A 26,853-nucleotide genomic window follows, 5' to 3' on the forward strand; every position below is an offset into this window, starting at 1 on the left:
TTTGTGACGTCAGTACTCACTGTACCTCGAGTCTGTGTCTGAGAGGCCGTCAATCGATGTCACAGGGGCTGCGGAATCGTCGCTGTCAGGGCAGGTGAGTTGTGGCTCTGGAAGGAGACTCGACAGGGCAGAGGTCAGCCGGGCTACGGTAGCAGCGCCAGAGAGACTAGTACCTGCTGCCCTCCGACATCCTGCATTCTTCCGACAACTTGGATGCGCACTGCCCGGCATGCCCGGCAGAGGTTGCTTGGGTTGTGGCCCGGTGTCTAGGGCCGAGACTGAGGCCAGGCGTTGGCCGTGGAGCTTGTTCGTGTTCAGGCGTTCGGGAAGGCCACCATGTAGCCTGTGAGTAAGGTGTAGGCCACCACAAGGACTCGTCTGGGCCAACCGGGCTCCATCAACTGTCCCTGTCCCCAAGTTCGCGTGTTGCAGTGCTGCGCAACAACGTAGTGACTGCCTCGGTGTGCGTCCGAAGCTGGGTGACAACCACCCGAGTCCACAAGAACTGATCGTCCAGTGAGTCGCCATCGGGTGGAGTGATGATGGGGGCACGCGTTTGCGCTTTTGGAGGCTCACAGACCAGACACGGGCGAGACCTTGGTCTGTAAGTGAACCGGTATGGTGGTGCGAAGAGACACATGAGTTTGCACATGGATGTGTGCTGTCAGACGTACGCCGACCCGTGCAAAGCTGAACAGTAGTGACTGCGCGGCTCGTCGGTTGCCCAACCTCTAAACTCTCCTGATCGACTGAGCTTGGCAGAGTGCGGCCTACGTTCTAAGATGCACCCCAAGGTGCGATGGCGTCGAGCGTTAAACACATGGTGGACACGAGAGCCTTTCTGCCACGTGCGTCGGCAGTGACGCCAACATGAGCGGCTGGGTTGAAGACATGCCCGGTGCGATTCCGTCAATTGAGCATGCAGAGAGGCGTCCTACCGTCTTATCTATACAGTAGCCACGAGGCTAGGAAGGCCCGCATTTCGGCAGCAAACGCCGGGGTGGGTTGAGGTGGGTCGGACAACGCAGTTGGATCCGCAGCAGGATCAGTCCACCTGAACCCAACCTCATGTGTTTGCGTCGGAAACGCCGTTCCGCTGTTGCTTAGCATTCCGATCGCCAAACTAGTGTCGGCTTGGCAAAACGGTTGGCTCTGCATTTGAGGCCGACCTAGTTCACAAGGTGCATCTACCGCGGAATGCCAACTTGCGGAATGACCATGTCGCGTGATGGTGCTAAAAGGTGTGGCGGAAGCCACACCACACGGTGACAACTCGCCTTGACTACGGCGTGATACACGGTTACACTGTGAGAGTGTGGGGACATGGGCAGCAGCAGATCTGACAAGCCGCTGTAGACGGACGCTAAGACGGCCTAGTTGAGTGGGCTGTGTGGGAAAGCAGCAAACCTGCTCGCCTGCAACCACCTCTTGGATGCCTTGGTCGTTGCCGAACAATCCGGACGGGGCGCTGATCGAAGCGGGGTTGGAGGAGTGGTGTACGTACAAGCCCACAATTTGATTTCTTCATGCACGTGTGATGATTGTCGTCGAGACGATGGCAGTCAAGTTGAGATTCGGGCAGTGCACCCAATGCCTCCGCTCCCTGCCAAGACTCGGGGCAGGCGAGAGCCGAGGGGGCGGCCGGTAAACGCGCCTTCTTGCTGTACATGTCTGAGCGTCCATCCACACGCATTCACCGAACGCATAAGCATGTGCAGTCAGTCGGCTGCCGCAAGGCGATCCATGAACGTGGTCAACATGAAGATGGGTGCATAGATCCGGTCCTTCGGCGGGCGGGCGGGCGGGGACGGAGCGGCGCAAGGCCTCGGCCCCATCCGCTCGGAAGTGGAGCGACCCTGCGCCGAGGTAGTGCAAAGTGGTACCTGATATGCAACCGAGAGCGGCTGCTCCGCCGTTTGTCTTGCTTGGTCTCGACGCCGCAACACGCTCGCGCGCGCACACATGAATCATTTGCTTGGCAGGTGCAATCTGTTCCAAATGCGAACCACGTTGGTGCTTGGAGGCCAACCAAGACAATCTACACTGATCCGGAGCGCACATTTCGACGTGTATTGCAATCATGGTCAGCGCAGCCGCGGGCAAACAACAAGGATCGCACAGCCGCATGGCATGGCCGAGGATGAGCGATTTCAATGTCGGTGCAAGGGGCAGCTGACGGCCGCGGGGGCAGGAGACGAGAGGACAGAGGACAAGGTCCCCGGCTCAGGGCGGAGAGAAGCGTCCAACACGACCGCTGCCTCCAGTGTGGGCTGGTGCAACACCTACTCAAATTGCTAAACACGCGCACTGGACACCGATGACACCATCTACTGCGCACGCACATGCATCCAGAGCTGCATTTAGACACGGATAAAGGTTGTCTGTGTGGTGGAGCTGCCGCTAGCCTGGTTGCTACATTTCCATGTGTCTCCGTGCACGCGACCGACCGCTAAAGATACCTGGACGCGTGCTTGGCAGGGACTGACGGCATGCTAGGAAGATGGAGCCCCCAGACGCCACACACCAGGTCACGAACGTGCGATATCGTCGTCGAGGAATCAATCACCGTCCACCGGGGGGTTCGCACTCGAGTTTTGCCCGGACAAGGACCCGGGGGGTGCCCATGGGACAAAAGCCCGGACCTCAACCCGCCAGTCGGCCAGACGGAGGGGCCACGCCGCGCTCGGAAGATGGGCTTGGCCACGCACGTTTCGATAACGCCAAGACTTTATCAAGGCCAATCTGAGTGGCTAGTGGCGTTGCCGACACTTTACTCGTGTGACACTGACATTGCGGCTGACCCACCCCAACCACCGCCAGTGGCTCCAGCCGCGCTCCATGGCCCGATGCACACTGGCGTGCACACACTGGGACAAAAAATCTGTGGGTCCAACCTAGCCAAGCACGCCATGCTCAAAAGGAGCCTTGGTACTCTTGGCCAGTTCTCACCATCCCTTCCAAGACTTCTCCCCATCCTATTTCGACACACCCAGCCGCTCTTGGCTCTTTGACAGGCACCCTTCGTCGATCCTTACCAAGCCTTTGGCAAGAGCAAAAGGCAGCAGCCTAGCATCCTCACAATGGTGCTCCACCAGTACACTTATGTGCTCGTCATCGGCACCTTCTTTGCCGTCCTTGACGCTTTCAACAACGGTGCCAGTGAGTAGGCGCCTAGTGCCACAGCAACAGTTTCACTAGCCACATTCCTCTGACACACCCACCCCAGACGATGTCGCAAACGCTTGGGCTACTTCGGTCTCGTCCCGTTCGGTCTCGTACCGCCAGGCCATGGTCCTCGGCACCATCTTTGAGATGCTTGGTGCCATCACTGTCGGTGCCCGTACCGCCGACACCATCAAGAACGGTATCATCCCCAACTCGGCCTTCCGTGGTGAGGCTCCCGTCCAGATGCTCGCCTTCACTGTCGCCCTCGCCGCCGCCTCGTCCTGGGTCATGTGGTGCACCAACCACTCGGCCCACGTCTCGTCGACCTACTCGCTCATCTCGGCTGTTGCCGGCGTCGGAGTTGCCACTGTCGGTGCCTCCAAGGTTCAGTGGGGCTGGAACAACGGCAAGGGTCTCGGTGCCATCTTTGCCGGTCTCGGCATGGCCCCCACCATTGCTGCCTGCTTTGGTGCCATCATCTTCTCCCTGATCAAGTTTGTCGTCCACGTCCGCAAGGACCCCGTCAAGTGGGCCGTCTTCACCTCGCCCTTCTGGTTCCTCGTCGCCGGCACCATCTGCACCCTCTCGATCGTCTACAAGGGCTCGCCCAACCTTGGCCTCAACAAGAAGCCCAAGTGGTACATCATCTCGGTCACCCTCGGCTGTGGCTTTGGTCTTGCCCTCGTCTCGGCCCTCGTCTTTGTTCCCTACCTCTACTGCCTCGTCATCAAGAAGGACCAGTCGCTCCGCTGGTACCACATGTTCCAGGGCCCTCTCCTCTTCTCCCGCAAGCCCGTCACCTCGGAGGACGGCCAGAACCACAACGTCCGCGACTATGCCGTTGTCCAGCACGACGACGACCTCACTCTTGAGGACGATGAGAAGACTGCCTACGGCTCGCCCGACGCCAAGAATGCCAACTTTGCTTCGCCCGATGTCCTCAAGTCGCTCCCCCCTCCCGCTCTTTCGGCTCCTGGCACTCCCCTCGAGGCCAACACTGCCGTCGCTTACAACGGCCAGGCCGAGGCTCAGACCAAGACCTACAAGGAGATCATGGCCGAGAACCAGGCCAAGTTCCACGCCAAGCTCCGCAAGGGCAAGGGCCCTCTTGGCTGGGCCATGCGCGTCCTCCACAACAACCCCCTCCAGCCCGGTGAGGTTTACGAGTGGAAGAACATCAAGATCATTGCCAAGCGCATCCCTGCCATGATCTGCGTCGGTCTCTTCTACGGTCTCAACTACGACATCCACGCCGCCCAGTCGGGTGTCGACGGCACTCCCGAGGGTGACCGCATGAAGCGCGTCTACTCGCACGCCCCCAAGTACTCGAACGAGGTCGAGCACTCGTACTCGTTTGTCCAGGTTCTCACCGCTTGCACTGCCTCGTTCGCCCACGGTGCCAACGACATTGGTAACGCCGCCGGTCCTTGGGCTGTCATCTACACCACCTGGAAGACTGGCAGCGCCGCCGCCGCCAAGGCCCCCGTCCCCGTCTGGCAGCTCGTCTGGCTCTCGGCCACCATCTCGGTCGGTCTCATCACCTACGGCTACAACATCATGAAGGTCATGGGCAACAAGATCACCTACCACTCTCCTTCGCGTGGTTGCTCCATGGAGATGGGTGCCGCTCTTACCGTCCTCATCTTCTCGCAGTACTCGCTTCCCGTCTCGACCTCGATGTGCATCACTGGTGCTACTGTCGGTGTCGGTCTTTGCAACGGTACTCTCAAGGCTGTCAACTTCCAGCGTGTTGGTCTCCTTGTCTTCTCTTGGATCATGACCATCCCCGTCGCCGGTACCCTCGCCGGTGTCATCATGGGCATCATCCTCAACGCTCCCCACTTCAAGGGCACTTAGATCAATCATCGCACAAAAGTTGGGTAGCTCCCATCTCCCATTCCTCATTTTAAAATAGACTAAAAACCTGTCATTACCTGTCTCCGTGGTCTTAATATGCATTCGTAAAGCGCACAGCAGGGGGGCGTGGGACTAACAAAGGTCGGGGGAGCGTTCTGCCTACAAACTGCCGTGCTTCTTGAACCACGCCTTGGTGTCCTCGGCATCACGCACAAGCCAGTTGGAGCGCGCCTCGATGCCTTCGAGCGCCTGTGCAAAGCTGTTCTTGTACTTGCGAACGTCTGTAGGGTTAGCGCAACGTCGTATGCGGTACGCACCCTTGCCCTCGATAAACGTGGTAGCGTCGTCGAGGTCGGCCTTGCTTGAGAGCGTGCCGAGAACTCCAGCGATGGCCCCCTTGAGACCCATGCTGCTACTGAAGCGTGCGTTGAGCTGGCCACAAGTCAGCCATCGACACAACAAGCCATTACGCACCGCATCCCAGTTGTCCTCAAAGTACTTGACGGTGCGGCGACGGGCGACGCGGTTGGCTGCCAGTTCGGACAGGAACGATGCCTACGCGGTGGTCAGCAAGCACACGCCCGGATCAACTTGCCACATCCTGGTCCTTGACCGCTTGCGTATCGGCGAGCATCTCAAACGACCTGTCGAGAAGCGCCGGCTCCTTGGCCGAGGCAATCCCCGACAATGCGTCGAGCTTGGTCGACGGGTTTGGCGGGTTGTTGTACACTGCGACGAGCTTGTCGTACTCGGCCTGGCCTCCATGGCTGACGGCGTGTCGGAACACAGTGCCCTGGAGATCAGGCGGGATGCGCGAGTCGTCGCCGTGTTTGAGGAAGGGCTGGAACCGCGCCTTGAGCTCGGCCACGACATCCTTGTCGCCACCCGAAGCGGCAGCGCTGACAGCAAGAGTGCGCAGCTGCTTGAGCGTGGGCTCGTCGTTCTCGCCATGGTCGTAGCCTAGGCGGTCGACAACTGGTCGGAACACCTCGACCCGCAGCTTGTCAACAGCGGCGCGGACGGCGTCGTCTTCCCACCAGATGGCCGCCAGGCCAGAGAGGAAGCCTGCGATGCCGGACAAGGGGAGGTACTCTGACTCGGCTGGCGCGAGGGCCGTGACCAAGTCGAGAGCGCCAGAGGTCCTTGAATATCCTGCAGCAGTGAGCGCGGCAGCATCAGACACGAGCCCGACGCGGTCGTCGACCGAAAACTGCTGGGCGTGCTGGCCGAGCTTGGCCAGACGCTCGCCCGAGTACATGACGCGGTAGACTCCCACCGTCTCGGCGTTGAGTTTGAACACGTCCGACGCGACGTCGAAGGTCGCTGTGCGGGCTTTGAGCACCGCATCGTGGTCGACCAACGCCTTGCCGTTCTCCACAGTCTTGATCTCGAGTGGGATCCACCAGACCGTCTCGTCCTCTTCGGGCTTGACATCGCCGGTGATCAGGAACCGGTGTTGGGTGAGCCTGACCTGCCCATTCCCCAGCTCCTCGACCGAGACGACTGGGAAGCCAATCTTGAGGATCCAATTGTTCATGAGCTCGCCAATGTCCTTGCCCACGGCTTGGCCGATGCCGGCCCAAAGGTCGCTGGTCGTTGCATTACCGTACAGGTGCTTGTTGAGGTACAGCGACACACCCTTGAAGAACTTGTCGTCGCCGACAACACCCTTGAGCATGCGGAGGACAGACGCGCCCTTGGAGTAGGAGATGGCGTCAAAGATCTCGCCAATTTGGTTTGGGTCGCTGCAGTCGACCTCGATGGGGTGCGACGAGCGGCGAGCGTCAAGTGACAGCGCCCTTGCCCAGTGGTCGTTGATGAACTGCGAGGTCATCTTCCATTCTGGCCATATGCGCTCGGGAAGGACAATCGATCCCATGAGGGTGGCAAAGGCTTCGTTCAACCAGAGGTTGTCCCACCACTGCATGGTGACAATGTTGCCAAACCACATGTGGGCGACCTCGTGGCACTGCGTGGACCCGATCCGCTTGATGGCCTCGAGGGAGGAGCGCTCGCTGCAGAGGTAGGCCGTGGTGCGGCCGGTAATGAGGCCCCAGTTCTCCATGGCGCCGTACTCAAAGTCGTGGGCCACGAGCGTGTCGAGTTTGGGCAAGGGGTAGGCAATCTCGAACAGCTCCTCGTAGACCGGGAGCGCCCACTTGGCGACGTCGAGGCCAAACTGCGCCTGGTCGAGCTGGTTGCGCGTGACGTAGATCTTGAGCGGGATGGTCTTGCCAGTAAGCTTGGAGTGGTACTCGGTGGACAGGTGGCCAAACTCGCCGCAGGCATAGGCGACGAGGTAGGTTGAGATCTTGGGCGTGGTGTCAAACTTGGTGATGGCCCAGGCGTCGGCGTTGGCGTCGACAGTAGAGCTGGAGTCGGGGCCAGGCTCCAGCGCCGCGCCGAGGTCCGCCGACGTCCATGGTCCGGTCGACGTGGCGTTCATGTTTGACAGCACCGTCTCCTTGGGCCGGGCGATCATAGAGATGGTAAAAGTCGACTTGAGGAGTGGCTCGTCCCAACAGGGGAAAGCGCGGCGAGCGGAAGTTGGGGCGAACTGGGTGAGGGCATACCTGGATGTCAGCGACGGCCCCGAGGAGCGACTCACAATGGCCTCTTGCCGTGCTCGTCTGGGTCGCCATCAGAACGGTAGTATCCCATCATGCTACCGAGCTTGCCCTCCCATCTGATGAAGAGGCTGGCCTTGGACCCGGCCTCGGCGCCGCCAAGGGAGGAGAGGTCGATCGTCGCGCGCTCATTTTCCGCGTTGACCGAGATGGCGCTCAAGGGGAGCTTGGTTTCGGTACCGGCCTGCCCAAAGGCAAGGTGGGTGACGGTGAGAGAAGGGTGAAGGTGGAAGACGACGCTGCTCGTGTCCTCGAGGATGTCGAGACCGATGCGCGCTGCTCCCGCAAAGGATGGGGGCGATGCCGCGAGGTCGGTCTGGATGGCGAGGTCGTAGTGGGCAGGGTAGACGCTGGTCGGGAGGCGGTAGTCACCTGTTGAGGCGCTGCTGCCTTGAGCTGCCATGCTTGTTGCAACGGGCGGGTGTCAGTAGCAAGCAAGAGTCAGTCTTGTGAGCAAGCAAGTGACTTTTGGTTGCACCACGCGGGGCCATGGTAATGTTTCCTGAGGTGGGCCGCCGTGACGTCAGTGTAAACAATGGTGTCGAGGTGGCCTTGTTCGTCGTTCTGGAGCTCTAAATGGGCCACTTTGCTCTTCAAGATGAGGCAAGACGACACAAGGAGTGAGTACTTGGCCTCTGTGTACGTTTAACGCGTCGCCGATGCATGCAACGGGGGTAGGGTGTGTCGTTGGCTGACAAGACAGCCTCAGGCAGTCGTTGCCGGCTTTCTCCGATGCCAGCCGAGTCGGCGTCCACCTCGACTTGTCGTCGTGGATCAGCATCGACTGAGACGTCATTGTCGGACATGATGGCGGCTGACCGATATCAGCAGTGCTATCACGACGACGTGGCAGCAATACACACCTTGGATACCCGCGTGCCCGCCGGCCGGCCACTCATCTCACCGCAGTGCCATGACGCCAGCATCAATGACAAACCCCGAGCAACACCGAGAGGACGAGGGCCGTCCACTTGCCCGCCCGCAGCTCGCAGTTTGTTTTGGCCGTGCTGGTGATTGTTTAAGCAGCATCACATCACGAGCACGCCAAGAACGGCACTTTATGACCAAGCACGTCTGGATTTTGTATCGCCTTCGCCATTTTACTCATCGCGAGCAACGCCCGTCGGCCAGGCAACACAATGCACTGGGTTCTTAAGCGATCAGCAAGCCGTCACGCAGCGCCCAGATCCTGATCATTGACCATGACCTACCCTTCCACTCACAAGGCCATTGTTGTCAACGACGCCGAGGTGAGCCGGGTCAATCCGTGGCTGCGCTGACACGGAGAACGGAGTCGTCGTCAAGACCCTCCCCGTCCCCAAGCTCAACGACAGCGAGGTGCTCGTGCGGGTTGCCTACGCTTCTCAGGCAAGTTGAGTCCGACAGCACACAACTGACAGCTAGAACCCCACCGACTGGAAGCACGTCGAGTACTTCTCCGCCGCCGGTGACCGTCTCGGCTGCGACTTTGCCGGCGTCGTCGAGGCATCAACCGACCCCGACGTCAAGGTCGGCGACCGTGTTGCTGGCTGGGTACACGGCGGCAAGTACAAGGATAAGGGCGCGTTCGCCGAGTACGTCACGACCGACTCCAAGCACGTGTGGCATGTGCCCGACGCCCTGCCCCTCGACCAGGCCGCGACCATCACCGCGCCGATCTTGACCGTCTTCCAGACGCTCATCCAGACCCAGGGCAAGCCGTGGCCTCCGGCTAACGAGGGCGGTTGGGTGGGTGACAGTGTCGAGACGTGCTGATACCAGATCTTCATCTACGGCGGATCGTCGGCCGTTGGCCTCTTTGCCATCCAGATCGCCAAGCTCCAAGGCTACAAGGTCGTGACGGTCGCCTCACCGCACAACTTTGACCTCGTCAAGTCGTACGGCGCCGACGAGGTGTTTGACTACCGCGACCCCAAGGCTGTCGTCGATAACGTCTTGAGCGTCACCAGCGGCGGTGTGTCCATTGCCCTCGACACCATCTCCCTGGCCGACACCCAGGCCATCACGGCCCAGACCTTTGGCAAGAGCGGCGGCACCCTCAACGTCATCCTCGGCATCAGTCCCGAGGCTGCTGCCCTCCGCCCCGATGTCAAGTTTGTGTACACGCTGCTGTACACCTGGTTCGGCAAGGTGGGTGAGGGGGGGGGGGGGGGGTAGGGGAGTAGCTGACCTGTACAGGAGCTCGACTACCGTGGCCGTGGCACCGGCAAGGCAGTTATCCTGCCGGCTAGCAAGACCGACTACGACTGGCATGTCGAAAGTCTCCGTCGCCTCCCCGACCTCGTGAGCAAGCACGGCGTCCGTGCCCCGCCGCTCCAGATGCGCGGAGGGCTGGAGGATATTGCTGCTGGTCTCGAGGAGATGCGTGCTGGGAAGGTCAGTGGCCAGCGCCTGGTCTACAAGATTGGCGCGTAGGGAGGCTGTGATGCAAACGTGGGGAGGGGCAACAACACGAGTGAAGAGGGGTACCCAATCCCCACCGCCTAGCACACTACTGGGGCACCAGCACGATCGCTCATGGACCTGTGGGGTTGTGGTAATCGTACAACTCCCAATGTTGCGGACTTTCCCCCACAGGTATTTGCACTGAACGCGACTGTGCCGCCGGCAAAGGTGGGCAGGAACACTGCACCGATCATACGACTGGCACGACGCCAACCACCGGTGGTCGCGGGGGCCTGCGGGGAGCACACAGTCAGCATCCGAGACAAGTCCACTGGGGACACTCTTGAGAGATCGGCTCGACTGGGGTCGGTCAATTGGTCATGTCGGCACTGGTGATAGGGCACGGCGTCCACTGTAGGTTGACACCAACGTCGTGCGGGTGCCTAAGAAGCATCCACAGCCGCTCCCCAACACTCCCCAGCACGTCCACAGCACGTCCCTGCGGCCCATCCCCACCGCTCACCCGCTGCGCAGCCGTGCAGCCCCGAGCTGCCCCCGACCTGCCTCCGAGTCGGGGGCACAGTCATGCGGGGGCGGTATTTTGTGCACTCCGCCGCGCTCCACTCTCCCAATCAACACTAGCCTCGATGTGCCAAGCCGCTGACGCACAGAAATTGCCCCCAAGACGTCAGACTGTTGCCGCTATGGTGTTCCTGCGCCTCTCTATCGCCGGCGGCAACGTCTGCTGCAGGGTTTTTGCTTTCAGGGGAGTGTCACAACCCGAGCAGCACAGAAGTGGTCACGTCAGACCTGTCAGCCGGTGGCCTGATGGAGCTGCCAGAGAGCATGCATTAGAGCTAGCTACTGTTCGACCAGTCTGAGGCGTCAGAGCTCCGGAGGCGGGCGAGCCGAAGACGGCGCCGGTCGACACCAGACGGGCGGACAAGACACAGTTACAGTGTCGGATCAGCCATTTCCGCGCAGCTCGTCTGCGTCCGATTTGTCCCTCGTCCGCTCTTTTTTTCCACAGCGCCTGGGAGTAGCCAGGAAACTCGCAAATTCGACTGTGGTTGGCCCACGCTGCGGACGTCGGTCCGACGTCCAAGCAAGTCAGCTGGGCCCACATGCACACGCCAAGCGGGATACAGCCCGCCAAGTGAGCGAAAAGGGCCACACGGCTGCCGGCGGCAAGCGACGAGGCAGGTGCATCGTGGACAGGGTCGCAGTTTTTTCACCACCCCCGACTCGACCAATGACGACTACTGCTGGGTGCTTTAGCTTTGCAAGCACAGCAACCCCTTGGAAGCACCTTGCTCGCCCTCGCTAGCCGCATGCGTAGCCGCCGGCCGACCACTGCCGCACTGCCGCCGGCACTGGGGCAGGGGGAGCAGGCCAAGGCACCTCCTCCCGGCGGGCATTGACAATTTTCTCTGACGCCGGTCACTTCGTCCCTGCGTCACGACTGTGCGGTAGTCGGCGTCACTAGGTCGTCGCCGGCCTGGCGTGCCCCGACACACTGCAGGGCTTGCTCCATCGGGGCACGTCAGGCCATGCGGTCTTGTCCTTCCTGGATCCTCCACGCAGGCGGTTGGCCCCCCTTGCCGTCGTCCGGGTGGTCCGCGGTGCGCCAAGTCGTCGCACCCAACCCCCTCATGAGCCCCACCCAAAGGCGAGCTTGCAAAGAATGCGCAGCAGGCCCCCGCCCCCCCTCCTCTACTTAATAGCTCGCACGAGCTGACACCTCTTCTTACCCCTCCCCCTCACCAACACCATCACCATGTCGCACGGACACGGTTGGAAGAACCAGTCCACATTCCCCCTCACGGCCGCCATGACCGAGGGTAAGCCCTTCCAGCAGCAGGTCGAGACCCCTGCTGCTGGCGAGGGCTCTGGGCCCACTGCTGCTCCCGACTCGATCAACGAGACGATCATCCAGACCAAGAAGAAGCGTGGCGAGGCTGCCAACCCGCTGGCCGACCTCAGCACCGACGAGGTGCTTGCCCACGCCCAGGCCTTCGCCGAGGCCAACAACCTCCCCGTCGACTTGCTCCGTAAGGGTGCCCTCGTCGCCAAGTCGCCCACAGAGTATGAGCATCTGTCGATCCTGTCCGACGAGGACAAGTTTGAGCTCCGCCGCGAAAAGGAGCGCAAGTTTTGGCAGCCCAAGACCTTTTACAACCTCGTCATTGCGTGTTCAGTCGCCGCTGCTGTTCAGGGCATGGACGAGTCGGTCATTTCCGGTGCCCAGCTGTTCTACCCCAAGCAGCTCGGCATTGACGGTGCCGAGTCGGAGCGTAACCGCTGGCTCAACGGTCTCGTCAACGCGGCGCCGTACCTCTGCTGTGGCGTCCTCGGCTGCTGGCTCACCGACCCCCTCAACAAGTTCTTTGGTCGTCGTGGTACCATCATGTTCTGTTCAGTCGTTTCCATCATTTGCTGTATCTGGCAGGCGTGCACCAACACTTGGTGGCACCTGTTGATCGCTCGTTTCGTCCTCGGTATCGGTATCGGCCCCAACTCGTCCACTGTGCCCATCTTCTCGGCCGAGTGTGCACCTGCGCCCATTCGTGGCGCTCTCGTCATGCAATGGCAGGTGTGGACTGCGTTCGGTATTGTAAGTGGCACAGTACCAAGTGCTTTTGCTGACTCCTCCAGATGCTTGGATACGTCGCCGACCTGGCCTTCTTCCACGTCCCCAGCAAGCCTCACATCACGGGTCTCAACTGGCGTCTGATGCTCGCCGCGCCGCTCCTCCCCGCCCTCGTCGTCCTCATCCAGATGCCCTTCCTCCCCGAGTCGCCCCGTTGGCTCATGTCCAAGGGCAAATACGAGAAGGCCTACCGCGCGATGCTCCGTCTTCGTGGCAGCGAGGTGATCGCCGCTAGGGACATTTACTACATCTTCATCCTCCAGCAGGAGACCGAGTCGACTACCCGCCACGGCAACCGCTTCGTCGAGCTCTTCACCGTTCTCCGCAACCGCCGTGCCACTCTTGGCTCGCTCCTCCTCATGTTTGGCCAGCAGTTTTGCGGTATCAACGCGATTGTGTACTACACGGCTACCATCTTCACCAACGCTGGTTTCAGCGAGATTTCGGCTCTCCTTGCTTCGTGGGGCTTCGGCATGACCAACTGCATCTTTGCCATCCCCGCCATCCTCACCATTGACAAGTTTGGTCGTCGCCCGCTGCTTCTCAGCACCTTCCCCGTCATGGCCATCATGCTGCTCTTCGTCGGCTTCTGCTTCTGGATCCCCGAGGACTCCAAGGCGCGTATCGCCCTCATCGCTACTGGCATTTATATCTACACGGCATTCTACTCGTCTGGTGAGGGTCCCGTGCCCTTCACCTACTCGGCCGAGGTTTACCCCCTGTACGTTCGTGAGATTGGCATGTCGCTGGCCACGTCGGTCACCTGGACCTTCAACTTTATTGTCGGCCTCACCTTCCCCCCCATGCTCGAGGCGTTCAAGCCCCAGGGCACGTTTGCCTGGTACGCATGCTGGTGTGCGATCCTCTTCGTCTGCGTGCTCCTTTTCCTCCCCGAGTCCAAGGGCCTCACCCTCGAGGAGCTCGACCAGGTCTTTTCCGTTCCCACTGGTGTCCACGCCAAGTACCAGCTCTGGAACCTCGGCTGGCACTTCCGCCACTACATCCTTCGCCGCAAGGAGCCACACCAGAGCCTCTGGGAGTATGGCGGCGACGACGCCGACTCGGCGATCTTCCAGGACAAGCCCACCAACCAGGTGTCGACGGCCTAGGCACTGTAGATTATATTGATCATTGTTTGCACTTGCATCTGCATCTTGCATGAATACATAAGCGGTACCGGGGCTGTGTGGATTACTGGACGACAACAAACTTGGCGTGAACGTTCGCCTCCACGGTGATGGGCTCTGGCTCAAAGCTGAGCCGGCTGTCCCCTGACGAGTTCTGCTTGAAGGCAGCCGCCGCCATGGGCGCGAATCGAGGCATGCCCCCGCTGCCGAGCTCGGCGTCTGCAATCTCGACGGGTACAACCTGGGCATTGGGAGCCACGGCCGAGGCATAGTCTTGAGCCTTTTGCACAGCATCCTGGACAGCAGCGCGGCGGATGCGACCGGCGATCGAGGCACCGGTTTCGGGAGACAGATGCCAGCTGAGGTTGTCGATGGTGACGTTTTCCTTGGTCTGGGGAGTGTCAGAAGTGTCCAGGTGCACTGCGCCTACCCCGATCTGATCCACAAAGGCTTCGAGCCCAGCCAGGTGATGGAAGGTCGCCTTGAAGGTCGCTCTTGCCTCGTACTTGCGTGGTCCGTCGCCCTCGGGGGTGTAGGGTACCCAGGTCGACGTTGAGATACGAGCCATGCTCCAGGCCGAAACGGGGTACTCGGGATGGCGAGGCGGCCACTCGTGAGCCTGGGCTACATCGTCCTCGTCGTCTTGCGCCGAGGCTTGAGAGGTCGTGGCATCCGCACCACCGCTACCTTGTCCCGGACGGAACGGTGGAGGCGCCTCGCCGGTCGGCGCAGCACGAGGCTCCTTGGGAGGGGCGAGTTTGCGAATCTGGAGCTGGACATACTCGGCCGACTGCTCGACCGCGGCAAAGCTCTTGGCGGCGTCCTCGCTCTCGTTGGCGACGGAGATGTGAATGTCGGCGAACTGGGGGCGACGCTGGACCGAGTGGGTACCGCTGACGCTGATCTGGAGTTGGGGCTGGGACATTGTAGTTGGTGTAATGGGTGGAAGGAGTGAGTTGGAAGCGCAACAAGCCAAGAACGAGGCGGTGAGCGACAGGGGAGCTTGGAGGCGGACCAAACGCGGGATGACGTCAGCGCCGAGAATGACCCTTTTGGACCTGGACGGCCGATTCTTGTTTGCATGCAACTTCTAGGATACAGGATGTCTATGCTATAAAGGTTGTTACAAATGATTGTCTCGGCGCGGCTAGAAGCGGGGCCACAGGGGCACACGTCTAAGCTCGTCCAGAGTGAAGCCTGCCTTTTGGAGGGCTTCGGCGCCGAGGTCGCGCACCTCGTCGTCGAGGTGGGCGTACAGGACGTCGCGGAATTTGTCCATGATGGCTCGCAGCTTCTTGCCGTCGTACTGTTCGGGGTGGGAGCGGGCGTAGTGGATGTAGCCTTCGTAGGACTCGAGGCCTGGGATGTTAGCGTGCTGAGCGTTGATAAAAGGTTGTGCCGCTAGGTGCACCCCACTCACCATCATGGATGTGCTTGTGCTGCTCCTTCTCTAGACCATGGGGGCCAAACTGCTCCGGCATCTTCTTGGCCAGAGCCGGGAAGATGTAGTTTTCTTCCAGGGCGTGATGGTTGATGAGGGACTGCGACAAGCTGCCGGCCTCGCGCAGGAACTGGGGCAACGAGTGGCCCTCTTCCTTGAAACCTCCGTCGGCTTGCTGGACACGTCAGCCTTGGTCTTATACGGCGCTCCTACCTTGTAAACGTTGTCAAACTCGTACTTGAAGTAGTTGTGGAAGCCGCGCATATGGCTGGACATGGCGTTCCAGGCTCTAAAGTCGCCCTTGAACTTGAACGCAGTCTCGGCCGCGGTGTGCGCGGACGTCGCTGGGGTAGAGTTGCTCGTGTCGGTCATGGCGCTTGAGCTCGTCGTCGTGTGGGAGCGAGATGTGATGCGGGATGGGACGTAGGCCGCTGGGGCGCGAAGGCAAGAGTTGGCCACTCGGCGGGCTGCACAAACAGCTGGATAGGGGAGTATGATGTCGGAAGTAGCGTCGTCGTTGTCGCCGCTACGTTTTTTGTCAGGCAATGGAACGAGATAAGGGGTTGAGAAGGAGCAGCAAAGTATTTATCCAAGATTGCAGCGTGAACGGGGATTGTTGGAATACGACGCCGAACATGCCATGTGTCACTAGAATGGTCGACGGCAGTTGCCAGCGGCGAGTGTAAAGCCGTTGAATGGTGAGCCAGCGGCGATCACCACTCCCGCAGCGTACTCTTTCTTCCCCTTGGGTGCGGCGACCTGCGGGGAATTTTGCTTGATAATAGCTGGGAGCACCTCGTGGCTGGCCCTGAAAAGTTGTGCAGGGTGGTGCCCGCTGTCCCGCAGACATGTCGTGTCGGATGCACAACGCGACGGCTTTCGCTGCTGCCAAGTTCCAATGCTTTGCTCACTCTGCTTGGTCATCATCGGGAGAGGTTTGGATGTCGTGGGCAGCTGATCCCGAGGCTATCGACTGGAGGACAGTGTCGCGAGGGATCCATTCGCTGTCTGCTGCCTGCCCATTCGATGGTAAAAAGTCGTACTGACTGATGCCGCACCAGCCGAGGAGCCAGTCTGAGCGCGGACAAGAACTGGGCTTTGGTGCGACCTCTGCCCTCCCTGGCCAGAGGGTGTAGGAAGCCTGGAGGCAAGCCGCAATGCCAGTCGGGAGGCCGGCGACCACCGACGTTGCTGAGGTAACCTCGAACCCTACCATTTCGCTGCACGAGCGAGTACTGATAGACAGTGCGGCGACGCCAAAGTCGACGACACGGCTCAAGCTATGACGGCGTAGAAGGAGTAAAAGCAAACGCAACTTGGCCACCAGCCATTTTGCAGCCGTTAATAGCCGGCCCGAGACAGAACTAGGCGACGACGCCTCAAGCTCCCTTGAAAAGACATTACATCCCTATATCACACACTATATACACACATTCGCCGGGTGGCACTTTTACGACGCCTTGACGGTACCCGAGTTGTCGGCGCACGACCAAGGCTTGGCGTCAACCGAGGTGTGGATAAGCTCGTCGATCGCGCCGTAGGCTCCGGCAGCAGTGAGGTAGATGCCAATGAAGAAGCAGACAACGTTGACGAAGGCGAAGAAACGGAGCTTGGCGGTACGCTCCTCCTTGGGGACGTACCGATAGTTGTCATGCCACCACATGAGAGTGTAGGGAATGACACAGAGCGACGGAACGACCAAGGCGCCGATGAAGGACAGAAGGGTGTCGAAAATGGGGATGGCCGAAGCGATAACGTAGCCGATGATGGCGCAGCCGGCGGTGATGCCGAGCCACGTAGACCAGTGGACAATGCTGTTGCTGGTGAGGTGCTTGCTGCCGGCGAGGACGCGCACAAAGATGTTCTTGGCGGCCATGTGGGTGAAGAGGGTCAGGGTAGCGAGGAGACCAGGGATGGCGATTCCGTAGCAGATCTTCTTGAGCAGAGGGCCGGCGGAGCCAAGCGACGGCGACGCGACATACTTGCCGCAGTAGACATACACGACAGTGCCGACGACGACGTAGATGACGGTGAGGAAGTACATGGAGCCCTGCATGGCGCGGGTGAACTGGCGCGGCTCCCTCATCTCCGAGGCGACGCCAAAGAACATGGGCGTCGAGCCGTAGGCGAAGAGGATCTGGTTGACGCCAGAGGTTGCCTGGCCAAAGGTCGACTTGCCAAAGAGACGGAACTCCTTGTCAAAGGGACCGTGCTGAGGGGCAGCGGACGGGCGGTCCTGCACGCCGACGGCGATCGTGACGATGAAGATGGCGATCAGGAGCGAGGCGAGACCGACCCAGCCGATCCAGGTGATCTTGCCGAGCGTGCGGATCGAGCCGAGGAGGAAGGCGAGGACACCACCGACAGCGATGAAGACGGCGGTGCAGGTGGCGTGGCCGCTGACAGCGTTGAGAGCGGTCGAGATGCCGACGCAACCAGCAGCGACGAAGAAGATCATTTCTGTGGCGGTCAGGGGTGCCCACGCCCTCGCACACCGCAGCACTTACGTAGGGTAAGGCCAAAGAACCAAAACTCCTTGGCCCAGCGGCCACCAAACACGTAGGCAGCGTCGGCAATCGAGTACACCTCAGGGTGAGCCAGCTTGAACTTGCCAATCATGGTGGCGCAGTACGTGAAGACGATCATGATGGTGAAGATGACGATGAGGCCGGGGATAAGGCCGAGTGCGTTCATCACCTTGGGGAGGCCGAGGACACCAAGGCCGAGGTTGACCTTGGTGAGGAGGACAAAGGCGCCCTTGGGGCCAACCTGCGGCGTCAGCACTACGCCGACTACCTTCTGCTCTACCCACAGCACGGTAGTTTGGGCCCTCTCCCTCTGCAATCTCTCCGAAAACTGCATCGTGTACAGTGGTTTGGGCCGGGTGGTGGTGGTAGTCCTTGGAGGCGCCCTTCTCAACGTCGTCGTTGTTCAACACGACGCTCGACTGCTCCGACTGGTCGCGGTGGTCGTTGGAAATCATCAATGAGGGGCAGGAGTGGGGAGAATGGAAATTGACAGTGGAGACCCATGGGCTTTTTGAGCAGGTCGAGTCGCAGCCTCGTCTTTTAACATCGTCGGGCTCCGGCCGCGCCGACGCGGCGGCTCGCAGCAGGTCATTCGCTGGTACGAGGCTCACCTGAGGTACTGAAACTCGGCCGTAGCTGAGTCATTCGTGAAGCAGCAGTCAGCGGCCCTGGAGACCGGACGACCGGTCGGGCTGGCAGGAGCAAGGTTCGGACATTCAGGTAGGCGCTGCGAGGAGTCGGCAAACCCTGGATCTGTCGGCATAACGGAGTGGCCGCGCAGAGCGCGACGAGTAGGAAATGACCGGGCGGAGCATGCTATCTAATCGTAGTGTGCACCTGGTGTCCAGTTTACCCTTTTCACATGGGTGGCAGGCCGGCGTGGGTTCGGCAACGCGGCAACGCGCCGCGTGGGTGGGTTTAGGGTGGAGAAAAGGTGGGTTCTCTTGGCAACGGTGTTTGGACGGCAGTTTTGGTTGTCCATGTCCAGCAACCAAACATTTCCAAGCAACGGTATACAGCGGGTGGGAGCCGAATGGTGCGTATCACAACCTCGCTAATGGGTGGTAGCGCGGGCTAAACTCGCGTCGCCAGGCTGCGCCATTCGGCCTTGACCGGTCGAGTCGTGAGGCGGGGATCACCGTGAGCAGCCACGCGGCGTCGGCGTGGATAGTATCCATGTCCAGATGCCATGCCAAGCAGTCTTTGACAGCAATGCATCGGCTAGCCGACATCACGTGGGTTGTCCACGAGAGGTGGCACCAGCGCCCGAGCAGGTCGCTGCTGGTGTTGTCCATAGCTAGCGGGCGAGTTTGTGCAAATGGCAACGCGCCCCTCACCCCGCACTTGCTTGGAGTCCCCACTTCTGGATGATCTCGATGCAAACATATTGACGTGGGGTGAAGACGACGAGTAAGATGCCTGCATTACTTGGAAATGAAAGACTTGGAAATATAAAGTGGCGCAGAAACTGGAAATACAACAAGTGCCCCGCGACAAGGCACTGGATGGCAGTAGGTTTCGTGCTCAAGGAAACGACATACGGCGAGTGGGGATCACTGGGTCGGTAACACGAGTGGGTCTCCTTCAGTGGGCTCCATGAGTTGGTACCCCGGTCGAGTGGGGCAGAGCTGACCCGCGAGAGCCGTTTGGCGCAGCTGACATGGGATGATCACTAAAGACCGAAGTGTAGACCGGGGTGGGTGTCAAGTCTAGGCTTGGCCGGCAGCTCGGGGCACCGAGCGGGCCGAGTTTGGGGGTCAAACGTGAGATGATGATTCGTCTGTTCCAATGGCAGAGTCATGTGGCCCCATGGGACGTGGCCAAGGGTGAGCTGGAGGAAGTGGCCGGGGTTGGAACAGCTTGCCCCAGATCTCACGGCTGCCTCCCAATGGTTCACTCACTAGTTACTTGACGAGTTCTAGAGAGGTTCACACACTGGTTATTTGACGACAAAGCGCCGTTTTGTGCAAGGTGAGTGGGTTAGGCAGGCTGCGTGGCAAGTTGACACCTTCCACGGCACGCGCTCGTGGGGTGGCCGAGACCGGGCTGCTCGAGGCAGGCGGGGCCGACCGGCTGCATCTACGCAGACGTGGCTGACCCTCCAGAGGTATCCGAAGACGACATCGAGGGTGCTCACCGGCATCGCAATGTCTGTCCTTCGCCCCGCGATGACACGGCCGAGCTTCGCACTGGTGCCCGTCGACACGGGCGTGATCGGCGGATGGGTGTTGGCGCAGACAGTTTCCAAAGTCAATGCCAATCCATCGCGCTCGAACTCGTATTTGAGCGGCTGGGGATCGAGACAGTGGCGGCCTGGAGAGGATGCCTCTATATCTCTTCGCTGCTCTTTGTCGAACACATTCCCGCCACGTTGTCGCCACGTGTGATTCGCAAGCTCCCAGACGCCCAACATGTGTGGATTCCAGACCGCGGCGTGAGGACCACCGCGGTCTGCTGTCGGGGGGGGGGGCGGCACGACGCCGGCACGCTGTCAATGTGGAGCACGCAACGTCAGTGTCAAGTTGGACAGCCCGGCGCATGGGCAGCCACCAACTTGGGGTAGTAACCGGCGTCGGCTGTGACCAACGGCTCGGTCGTCAAGCAAACCACAATCACGTCAAGCCCCGCGCCTGGGATCAGTGCTGGAATCAATGGAATCTGCCCACTTGCACGTGGCGGCCAAGCCCACCACGATTGACGTGTCGAGGGCCGAGACGGAGGATGAGGTCAGCGCGTCGTGGTTGCGTCAATCCAGATGAGCCGGTAGACGGTCTCGAAGCTGCCGGTGGTGTGCACACACTTTCGCCAGTGTCTCACTCCATGTGGAGCACTGCCGCTCTAACCTAACCGCGTCCACCTGGTTATCGCGTAACCGACGGGAACCGGCCGCTAAGAGAGCACGAGTGGAGCGGCGTGTCGAGTAAGCCTTGGGAGGTGTGCGACGAAAAAGGCAACGGCATAGGTGGGGCTGTAGGGGTGAAAAAGCAGTGCCCGGGTTGCACAGTGCTTGCTGTCCATGCTTGCTGGCCAGAGGGAGAAAGAGCGATTGTTTCAACAAAGGACATCCGCGCAAACCGATGGAACCCGCCAGGACAAGGTTGTGTCTTTTTGTCAGAAATTTCCTTTTTGGGAAGTGACCTCCCAGAAGACATTGACGATGACACTTGCTGGTATTGCTTGTTTCGGACAAAGCGTCGCAGAGATCGCTGTTTGCTCTCAACTTTACGGTTATCGAGTTGCTTGGCAGCATCGCGCTTCACCTTGGCGCACATCCTTGTGGCCGCAAGACACGTTGTCGTGGGGACTGACGCGCATGCTTTGAGCCGCTCCACAGAATGGTATAAAATGTGTGCCGAGGGGGGGTGGAGCCATAGTCCCCAGCAAGTCCTCAAACCGACTCACCGACTCCACAACTCACCGCAATGCCCAAGCCCTACGTCCGCCTCGACAAGAACGATGTCGCCGTCCTTCTGATCGACCACCAGACCGGCCTCAACTCGCTCGTCCGCGACATTGACCCCGACAAGTTCAAGAACAACGTCCTTGCCCTCGCCGACCTTGCCAAGTACTTCAAGCTCCCCACGATCCTCACCACGTCGTTCGAGACTGGCCCCAACGGACCTCTCGTCCCCGAGCTCAAGGAGACCCACGCCGATGCGCCTTACATTGCCCGTCCCGGCCAGATCAACGCCTGGGACAATGAGGACTTTGTCAAGGCCGTCAAGGCCACCGGCAAGAAGCAGCTGCTCGTCGCCGGCGTCGTCACCGAGGTGTGCGTCAGCTTCCCCGTGCTCTCCGCTCTCGCCGAGGGCTATGAGGTCTTTGTCGTCACCGACGCCTGGGGTACCTTTAACGAGATGACCCAGAAGGCCGCCTGGTCGCGTATGGAGCAGGCTGGTGCGCAGCTCATGACGTGGTTTGGCACCGCCTGTGAGCTCCACCGCGACTGGCGCAACGACATTGAGGGTCTCGGCAACCTCCTCTCCAACCACATTCCCGACTACCGCAACCTCATCAACGCGTACACTGCCAAGCCGGCCCAGTAGAGCAGAAGTTATTAGAGATTATGAAGTCTTGATATGTTGACGGCGGCCGGGAGGGGTCGCGAGGAGACGGTGACGACATCATGGAAGCTCTGCCCACCGCGCTAACAAGGTGACTGTTCGCAACACCATGTTCTCAAACACTAACAAAGGTGGGCGTGCCGCCACGGCCTCTATGTCAGGGGATGGCATGCTTGTTAGCATGTGCTTCGGTATGCCCGGCACCAACGAGGTGGGCATCCTGCGAAATCTGTGTCTGATCATGCTCGTGATTATCGGCGGTTCCACCAGTGTGCGCAGCTTGCCTCCCAGACTTGCTTCCTTTCGGCCTCGGCGCTGGCTTCGGCGCTTCGGCGCTTCGCCCGTCGTCCACATCCACGGCGCACGTGTTGCTACTCTGACGATGGCCCGCACAGCAAGCGATCAAGTAATGCCTCCCAACCCTGGAATGCGGATCGGTTCCAGCTGGCTCCATTTTTCCGATCGCGTGTCCGTATTGCACCGACACAACCGGAACCGCCGGCATGCTTGCTTCGATGGTCAGACCCGCCGACGCAGGGGTCAGAGGTAAGTCCTTGAATTAGGTCCCTGGGACCATGTCGGGGTGTTCGCTGCCGAACAGACTGCTACTGGACCCCAGAATAGCTAAAGCAAGGATCAACAATAACATGCAGAAGGAATGCCATGCCGCCGGCGCCACCGGCCGGCTTGTGGCGGCAGGGCAGATGGACGCCACTCCGCACCCACTCACATTTTCCGTGCAGAGATCACAACTCGTCCAACGAGCCTGTGAAGCCTGATGTAAAGCATATAGCATGTATCTGGAATACAGGGGATGGGCGTAGGGAGTCTGTGACCCGTGCAGCAGGCAAGGCGTCGAGGACGATTGACCGGCCGCGCCGCACTGGCCACAATTTGTCGCCAGATCAGCCTCGCGGCGTCTAAGCATCAATTGGCATGACACCTCGGACTGGCTTGGCATCGTGCTGATCCTTTCTTGCGCAGCGTGCTTTGTGGGCTAGCCGCCCGCGATGTGGGCTTGGGCAAGCTAAGCCGCGACACCGCGTCGCAATCTAGGCACCATTGGGATCATTACCTGCATCCTGGCCACAAGGTTGGTCGGCGCTGTATGTACCACGTCGAGCTGTCGAATTATTGCACCTCCCGTGAAGCAGCCACTGTAGGCGATGGCTCTTGGACCCACTCAATGTCTCAAATGCGACGCTGTCGACTAGGTGGCTGGCCCTTCTCAATCAGGGCGACATTGAATGCTTACCACGCGCTGCGATGATTTTCAGAGGCCCATAAAGCTCTCAAGGGCGTGTTGCATGATCAGTTCATCCCCTATAACGTTGGTCTTTCAACAGCATGTGGTCGTCACTCTTGACCGCAGTGTCTTTAGTAGCGCCCATCGCTGCCTTTGGCACCCTGGGTGCTCTAGGCCCCGGCAACTCACCACTCAACGTCGGGCCACACACGCCTCGTTTGGCCCCCCGCCAGGTGGATTCATTCACAGGATGTACTTGCACCGGCTGGCAGTACGTTCAGAAGGATCCACCAGGTCCCAACGTTGTGAGTCCATGTCGGACACCATCGTTGCCCCGTCTGATTGTCAAAGCAAATTCTCGGCGCATACGGCCAAGTCATGCCAGGTTTCACCCAAGCCAACCCTCGCGGTTGGTGCTGGCAAGACGACGCCATTCTTCCTGATGAGTTTGCGGAAGCGCTGGACGCGCTCACAACGGGTACCGACACGTTTCGCGTCAACGCGCTTTACACTCAAATGTATTGCGATGGGCAACGTGAGCCGGCCATCACCGACGCAGGGGTACTAATGTTCTCCCAGAGCCCGGCCTGAAAAAAGCCCAATGCATCGCATTGATGTTTTCAGACTTTTATGATGCACTGGTAAGCTACCAACGCCGAGCGATGATTGACAGATAGGTGGCCGAAGGCCTGTTCAGCCCGTGCGTGTGGCCCACCAACAACTTTGTTCCGGTCGACTGCCTGTGCAACTTTTCCTGCACCGACGGATATGTAGCCTGCGGTCGACAATGTATCGACCCCACGATTGAGCAGTGCGTCTCCAATTTCCCCCAACCCAAAAGGCGATCCCTCTCCACCAAATGCCCGCGCGGATACGACAAGTGTGCGCTCCCAACTGGAGGATTCGACTGTGTTGACGTCGACAACGACCTCGAGTCTTGTGGCGGCTGTCCCAGCTATGGAGATGACGAAGACTCGGTGAATGCTCGTGGGGTGGACTGCAGCGTCCTGCCTGGCGTCGCATCAGTTGCCTGTGTCAAGGGCGAATGCCGCGTCGGGAGCTGCCTCCGCAAGCATCGACTAGTGCACAATGCGTGTCTCCCAGTGTAGGTAGACCCGGTGCCACCCAGTCAATATAGAATGCACAAGGTAAACTACCCCTGTGCCGTGGCTTCAGGAACATCATTGATATCGCGGCGCTCGTCACCTTGAATGTTCCGCGGTGGGCCACTACCAACTCCCTATCAGGTGGTGGGTGTATTGGTGGCTGTGCGCGTACTGTAAGCGACGTGTGGTGGACGGGGGCGGCAGCCGCCGCAGTCACGAGTAGCCGAAAGCCGCGTAGTGTTCCCGATAAGTCCCCATCTGCATTGCATCTATTGAATATCATTACAACACAAAGTCCTTGAGCTGGGTTCCTCCCGCCTGCGTCTCGTGGCCGTTGTGGCGAGCCTTGAGAATGACCTCGGCCTCGCCGCGCCAGTCTGCGTTGACAAAGTCGACCAGGCGCTTGTCCGCTACATCTCTCCTCATTCGAAGGAAGCGAAGACTGCGGTGGGGTTAGGACGGCGTGGTAGCCTCTACTCACGGCCTGGTTGGCGGCGATTGAAGCGCCTTGCGGATCGCCCCGACAAACGAGTCGTAGTTGTATGCCTCGATCTGGTACACGTATCTGGGGGTGAGCGACGATTGGGGTTGCACTTACGGCTCGGGCACCTTGGCCATCGAGTCGTGCTGCATGAATGGCCACTCGGTGCCGCCCTCCTTGATCTTGTGCTGGCCGGTGTCAACAAGAGTAGCGTCGCTGCACTCACAGGGTGTCCAAACGCAACAGCCTTGGCCAAAGCACGATACGGACTGGGACTCAGAGTCGGGGTGCCCATGCCAAGCATCAGCCTCGCCTGCGCAAACTCGTCTTCAAATCGTGTGGCGTTGAGAACACCGAGATTCTTGACGTGTTTCGGCATGGGGTACTTTTCTTGGTCCTCTGTCGAGCGCTCATCCTTCCAGCCGCCGACAAACTCGAGGCCCGGGAACTCTTTGGAAAGCTCCTCAAAGGCTCGGTCATAAAAGGCCAGGTCGTACACTTGCTGGTCGTTGGGCTGAAAGTACTTTGCATACTTGGCCATGATCCACACGCGATAGGGACGGGTGTTGGGATCTGTAAACGTTGTTTCCTCGGCGCTGGGCTCGAGCTCGTACCCCAGAAAGGTGTAGCCTGGGGTGTGAGCACACTCAGCACTTTGCGCACTCACGCGTGGCGTGCTCCTTGGTCCGAATGTCCAACGCTTCTTCACCAGTGGTGAGCCACGCGACGCCGCGGCTGTCGATATCGATCGAGTACTCGCCGCCCCGACCAGGCTCGGCAGTGACGGCCCATGCAGGTCCGATTTCCGTGGTCATGCCGGTGGGGTAGTAGCTGAAGAGGAAGAACTGGGCTAGTAAGTATGGGCGCGACGGAGTAGCCTCACCTTCCACGCAGGAATGCCATCGGGCCTGTCGTTCGACTTGAGATAGTGGATATGGCTGCCCCGGCGGTCGTCTTTGCCCCCGTCCGAGACAATGACCTTGACCAAGTCTGGAATCTGGCGATAGATGTTGTAGACAAAGGCTAAGGGTGTGAGTGAGGTACAGGGTCGTGGTACTCACGCCAGTCGAGGTCGCCTCCGTGGAGGACAGTGTATCCTTGCCGCTCCCACGAGCGAATCATTCCCAGGCACCTAGGGTATGAGCTCGAGTGCTTGTCACTTGTCACAAGCCCTTCCAACTGTTGACGTACCAGATGCCCTCACCGCCGTGGTAGTCGTCGTCTAATGCCCACTGACAGTGGATCGTGTTGACAATGATGACCTGGGCGTCAGAGTTGTTTGGGTTCAAACGCACCTTGTCGGCATTTGGAGCGCAGTCGCCCCGGATTATACAGGCGACGAGCGACCGCAGCTTGGCCTCGGTCCACCAGCGATAGTTGAACATTTCATTTGGATCGTTGACCTTGAAGTGGGGGAGGGTCGTGAGGCCCGTCAATGCTGACGAGAAAGCTGGCGAGATGGTAGGATGGGAGGCCGACTTGCCGTACAAGAAGCCGGCGATAGCCGCGATGAGAGCGACGATGGCGGTGACGACATGGGCGCGGCTGAGCCGGTCTGCGGGGGTTAGCAGGGCAACGGAGTGGGTAGTCGTGGCCGACATTGGCATGGAGCGCGGTAGTTGCCGTGGCCGAGCCCCGCAACCGCGACACCACCACGACACCGCCACCGCACTCACGATGCCTTGGCCTCCCTCGAGCCTTTGGAAGCTGCACCATGACCGGATCGAGGTCGTCGGCGTGGTCTTGGCCTCCATATGCCGTCAGGGGGACCTGTTCTTCCTCCTCGCAAGAGTGAAACGACATGGTGGGCGGGTGGGCGGCGTCGCCGGTGGGGGTGGGAAGACAGCGCGAGGAGGTCGGGAGGAGGCTTTTGAGCTTGAGGCCTAGCTGAGAGTCACTGAGCAGAGTTCACTGGCACAAACGGGCTAGGCGTTGGCCAGTGGGCGTGCTTCACGTGCCATGGAGCCAGTTAGAGTGAGAAATGAGAGTGGGAGTGAGAGTGAGAAATGAGAGTGGGAGTGAGAGTGAGAGAGTCAAAGAGAGAGATGTGAGACACGACACGATGCCGACTTGTCCGCGGCAGACAGATCACGTGACTTGCCCACGACGCGACGCGGAAGCCATGATGGAGAGCGATGGGGGGGGGGGGGGGATCACCAGCGCGCCAGCGACTGCA

The 26,853-nt window shown here is 60.0% G+C and overlaps 10 protein-coding genes across 10 annotated transcripts; 5 read left to right on the forward strand and 5 right to left on the reverse strand.

Moving 5' to 3' along the window:
- Positions 1–3,080: 3,080 nt before the first annotated feature.
- Positions 3,081–5,022, forward strand: pho-4_1 (Phosphate-repressible phosphate permease pho-4; the record flags this gene model as incomplete). Its single annotated transcript, XM_062774295.1, has 2 exons — positions 3,081–3,159; positions 3,227–5,022. 2 exons carry the CDS (start codon positions 3,081–3,083, stop codon positions 5,020–5,022), a joined length of 1,875 nt encoding a protein of 624 aa, XP_062630279.1.
- A 159-nt stretch (positions 5,023–5,181) lies between these two features.
- On the reverse strand, positions 5,182–8,096 carry ape1 (Aminopeptidase 1; the record flags this gene model as incomplete). Its single annotated transcript, XM_062774296.1, has 3 exons — positions 7,631–8,096; positions 5,621–7,595; positions 5,182–5,577 (listed from the first exon to the last, which is right to left on the reverse strand). Exons 1-3 carry the CDS (start codon positions 8,050–8,052, stop codon positions 5,182–5,184), a joined length of 2,793 nt encoding a protein of 930 aa, XP_062630280.1. The 5' UTR covers positions 8,053–8,096.
- A 755-nt stretch (positions 8,097–8,851) lies between these two features.
- TOXD_3 (Protein TOXD) lies at positions 8,852–10,169 on the forward strand (the record flags this gene model as incomplete). The annotated part of the gene is made up of 5 exons (XM_062774297.1): positions 8,852–8,899; positions 8,937–8,993; positions 9,054–9,377; positions 9,411–9,779; positions 9,828–10,169. The coding sequence occupies 5 exons, from the start codon at positions 8,852–8,854 to the stop codon at positions 10,062–10,064; spliced, it is 1,035 nt and encodes a 344-aa protein (XP_062630281.1). The 3' UTR covers positions 10,065–10,169.
- Positions 10,170–11,625: 1,456 nt separating this feature from the next.
- On the forward strand, positions 11,626–13,793 carry ywtG (Putative metabolite transport protein YwtG; the record flags this gene model as incomplete). The annotated part of the gene is made up of 2 exons (XM_062774298.1): positions 11,626–12,648; positions 12,690–13,793. Exons 1-2 carry the CDS (start codon positions 11,812–11,814, stop codon positions 13,791–13,793), a joined length of 1,941 nt encoding a protein of 646 aa, XP_062630282.1. The 5' UTR covers positions 11,626–11,811.
- On the reverse strand, positions 13,595–14,741 carry LOC62_05G007777 (uncharacterized protein). Its single transcript, XM_062774299.1, has 2 exons — positions 14,242–14,741; positions 13,595–14,202 (listed from the first exon to the last, which is right to left on the reverse strand). Exons 1-2 carry the CDS (start codon positions 14,734–14,736, stop codon positions 13,876–13,878), a joined length of 822 nt encoding a protein of 273 aa, XP_062630283.1. The 5' UTR covers positions 14,737–14,741; the 3' UTR covers positions 13,595–13,875.
- Positions 14,742–14,873: 132 nt separating this feature from the next.
- Positions 14,874–15,943, reverse strand: LOC62_05G007778 (uncharacterized protein). Its single transcript, XM_062774300.1, has 3 exons — positions 15,466–15,943; positions 15,232–15,427; positions 14,874–15,170 (listed from the first exon to the last, which is right to left on the reverse strand). Exons 1-3 carry the CDS (start codon positions 15,622–15,624, stop codon positions 14,959–14,961), a joined length of 567 nt encoding a protein of 188 aa, XP_062630284.1. The 5' UTR covers positions 15,625–15,943; the 3' UTR covers positions 14,874–14,958.
- Positions 15,944–16,636: 693 nt separating this feature from the next.
- mtr_24 (N amino acid transport system protein) lies at positions 16,637–18,278 on the reverse strand. Its single transcript, XM_062774301.1, has 3 exons — positions 18,065–18,278; positions 17,760–18,021; positions 16,637–17,712 (listed from the first exon to the last, which is right to left on the reverse strand). Exons 1-3 carry the CDS (start codon positions 18,233–18,235, stop codon positions 16,703–16,705), a joined length of 1,443 nt encoding a protein of 480 aa, XP_062630285.1. The 5' UTR covers positions 18,236–18,278; the 3' UTR covers positions 16,637–16,702.
- A 2,924-nt stretch (positions 18,279–21,202) lies between these two features.
- On the forward strand, positions 21,203–21,826 carry ycaC (putative hydrolase YcaC; the record flags this gene model as incomplete). The annotated part of the gene is made up of 1 exon (XM_062774302.1): positions 21,203–21,826. One exon carries the CDS (start codon positions 21,203–21,205, stop codon positions 21,824–21,826), a length of 624 nt encoding a protein of 207 aa, XP_062630286.1.
- Positions 21,827–23,339: 1,513 nt separating this feature from the next.
- priA_14 (Protein priA) lies at positions 23,340–24,199 on the forward strand (the record flags this gene model as incomplete). Its single annotated transcript, XM_062774303.1, has 4 exons — positions 23,340–23,395; positions 23,442–23,625; positions 23,670–23,731; positions 23,768–24,199. Exons 2-4 carry the CDS (start codon positions 23,469–23,471, stop codon positions 24,197–24,199), a joined length of 651 nt encoding a protein of 216 aa, XP_062630287.1. The 5' UTR covers positions 23,340–23,395; positions 23,442–23,468.
- Positions 24,200–24,439: 240 nt separating this feature from the next.
- LOC62_05G007782 (uncharacterized protein) lies at positions 24,440–26,688 on the reverse strand. The gene is made up of 9 exons (XM_062774304.1): positions 26,354–26,688; positions 25,869–26,232; positions 25,739–25,809; positions 25,561–25,700; positions 25,345–25,522; positions 24,904–25,307; positions 24,795–24,865; positions 24,678–24,761; positions 24,440–24,638 (listed from the first exon to the last, which is right to left on the reverse strand). Exons 1-9 carry the CDS (start codon positions 26,478–26,480, stop codon positions 24,479–24,481), a joined length of 1,599 nt encoding a protein of 532 aa, XP_062630288.1. The 5' UTR covers positions 26,481–26,688; the 3' UTR covers positions 24,440–24,478.
- Between the last annotated feature and the right edge of the window lie 165 nt (positions 26,689–26,853).

The sequence above is a fragment of the Vanrija pseudolonga genome, chromosome 5, assembly GCF_020906515.1.
Source record: "Vanrija pseudolonga chromosome 5, complete sequence".
In the NCBI taxonomy this organism is placed as follows: Eukaryota; Fungi; Basidiomycota; class Tremellomycetes; order Trichosporonales; family Trichosporonaceae; genus Vanrija; species Vanrija pseudolonga.

Coding starts and splice junctions, on each gene's coding strand:
- LOC62_05G007778 (XM_062774300.1), bottom strand. CDS start 15,624: ATGACCGACACGAGCAACTCTACCCCAGCGACGTCCGCGCACACCGCG. Junction 15,428..15,465: donor AGTTTGACAACGTTTACAAG/GTAGGAGCGCCG, acceptor TGACGTGTCCAG/CAAGCCGACGGAGGTTTCAA. Junction 15,171..15,231: donor GCACAAGCACATCCATGATG/GTGAGTGGGGTG, acceptor CTAACATCCCAG/GCCTCGAGTCCTACGAAGGC.
- LOC62_05G007782 (XM_062774304.1), bottom strand. CDS start 26,480: ATGTCGTTTCACTCTTGCGAGGAGGAAGAACAGGTCCCCCTGACGGCA. Junction 26,233..26,353: donor TCGAGGGAGGCCAAGGCATC/GTGAGTGCGGTG, acceptor TAACCCCCGCAG/ACCGGCTCAGCCGCGCCCAT. Junction 25,701..25,738: donor CGGAGGCGACCTCGACTGGC/GTGAGTACCACG, acceptor TCACACCCTTAG/CCTTTGTCTACAACATCTAT.
- mtr_24 (XM_062774301.1), bottom strand. CDS start 18,235: ATGATTTCCAACGACCACCGCGACCAGTCGGAGCAGTCGAGCGTCGTG. Junction 18,022..18,064: donor AGGGCCCAAACTACCGTGCT/GTGGGTAGAGCA, acceptor CTGACGCCGCAG/GTTGGCCCCAAGGGCGCCTT. Junction 17,713..17,759: donor GTTCTTTGGCCTTACCCTAC/GTAAGTGCTGCG, acceptor TGACCGCCACAG/AAATGATCTTCTTCGTCGCT.
- LOC62_05G007777 (XM_062774299.1), bottom strand. CDS start 14,736: ATGTCCCAGCCCCAACTCCAGATCAGCGTCAGCGGTACCCACTCGGTC. Junction 14,203..14,241: donor CCTTTGTGGATCAGATCGGG/GTAGGCGCAGTG, acceptor GACACTCCCCAG/ACCAAGGAAAACGTCACCAT.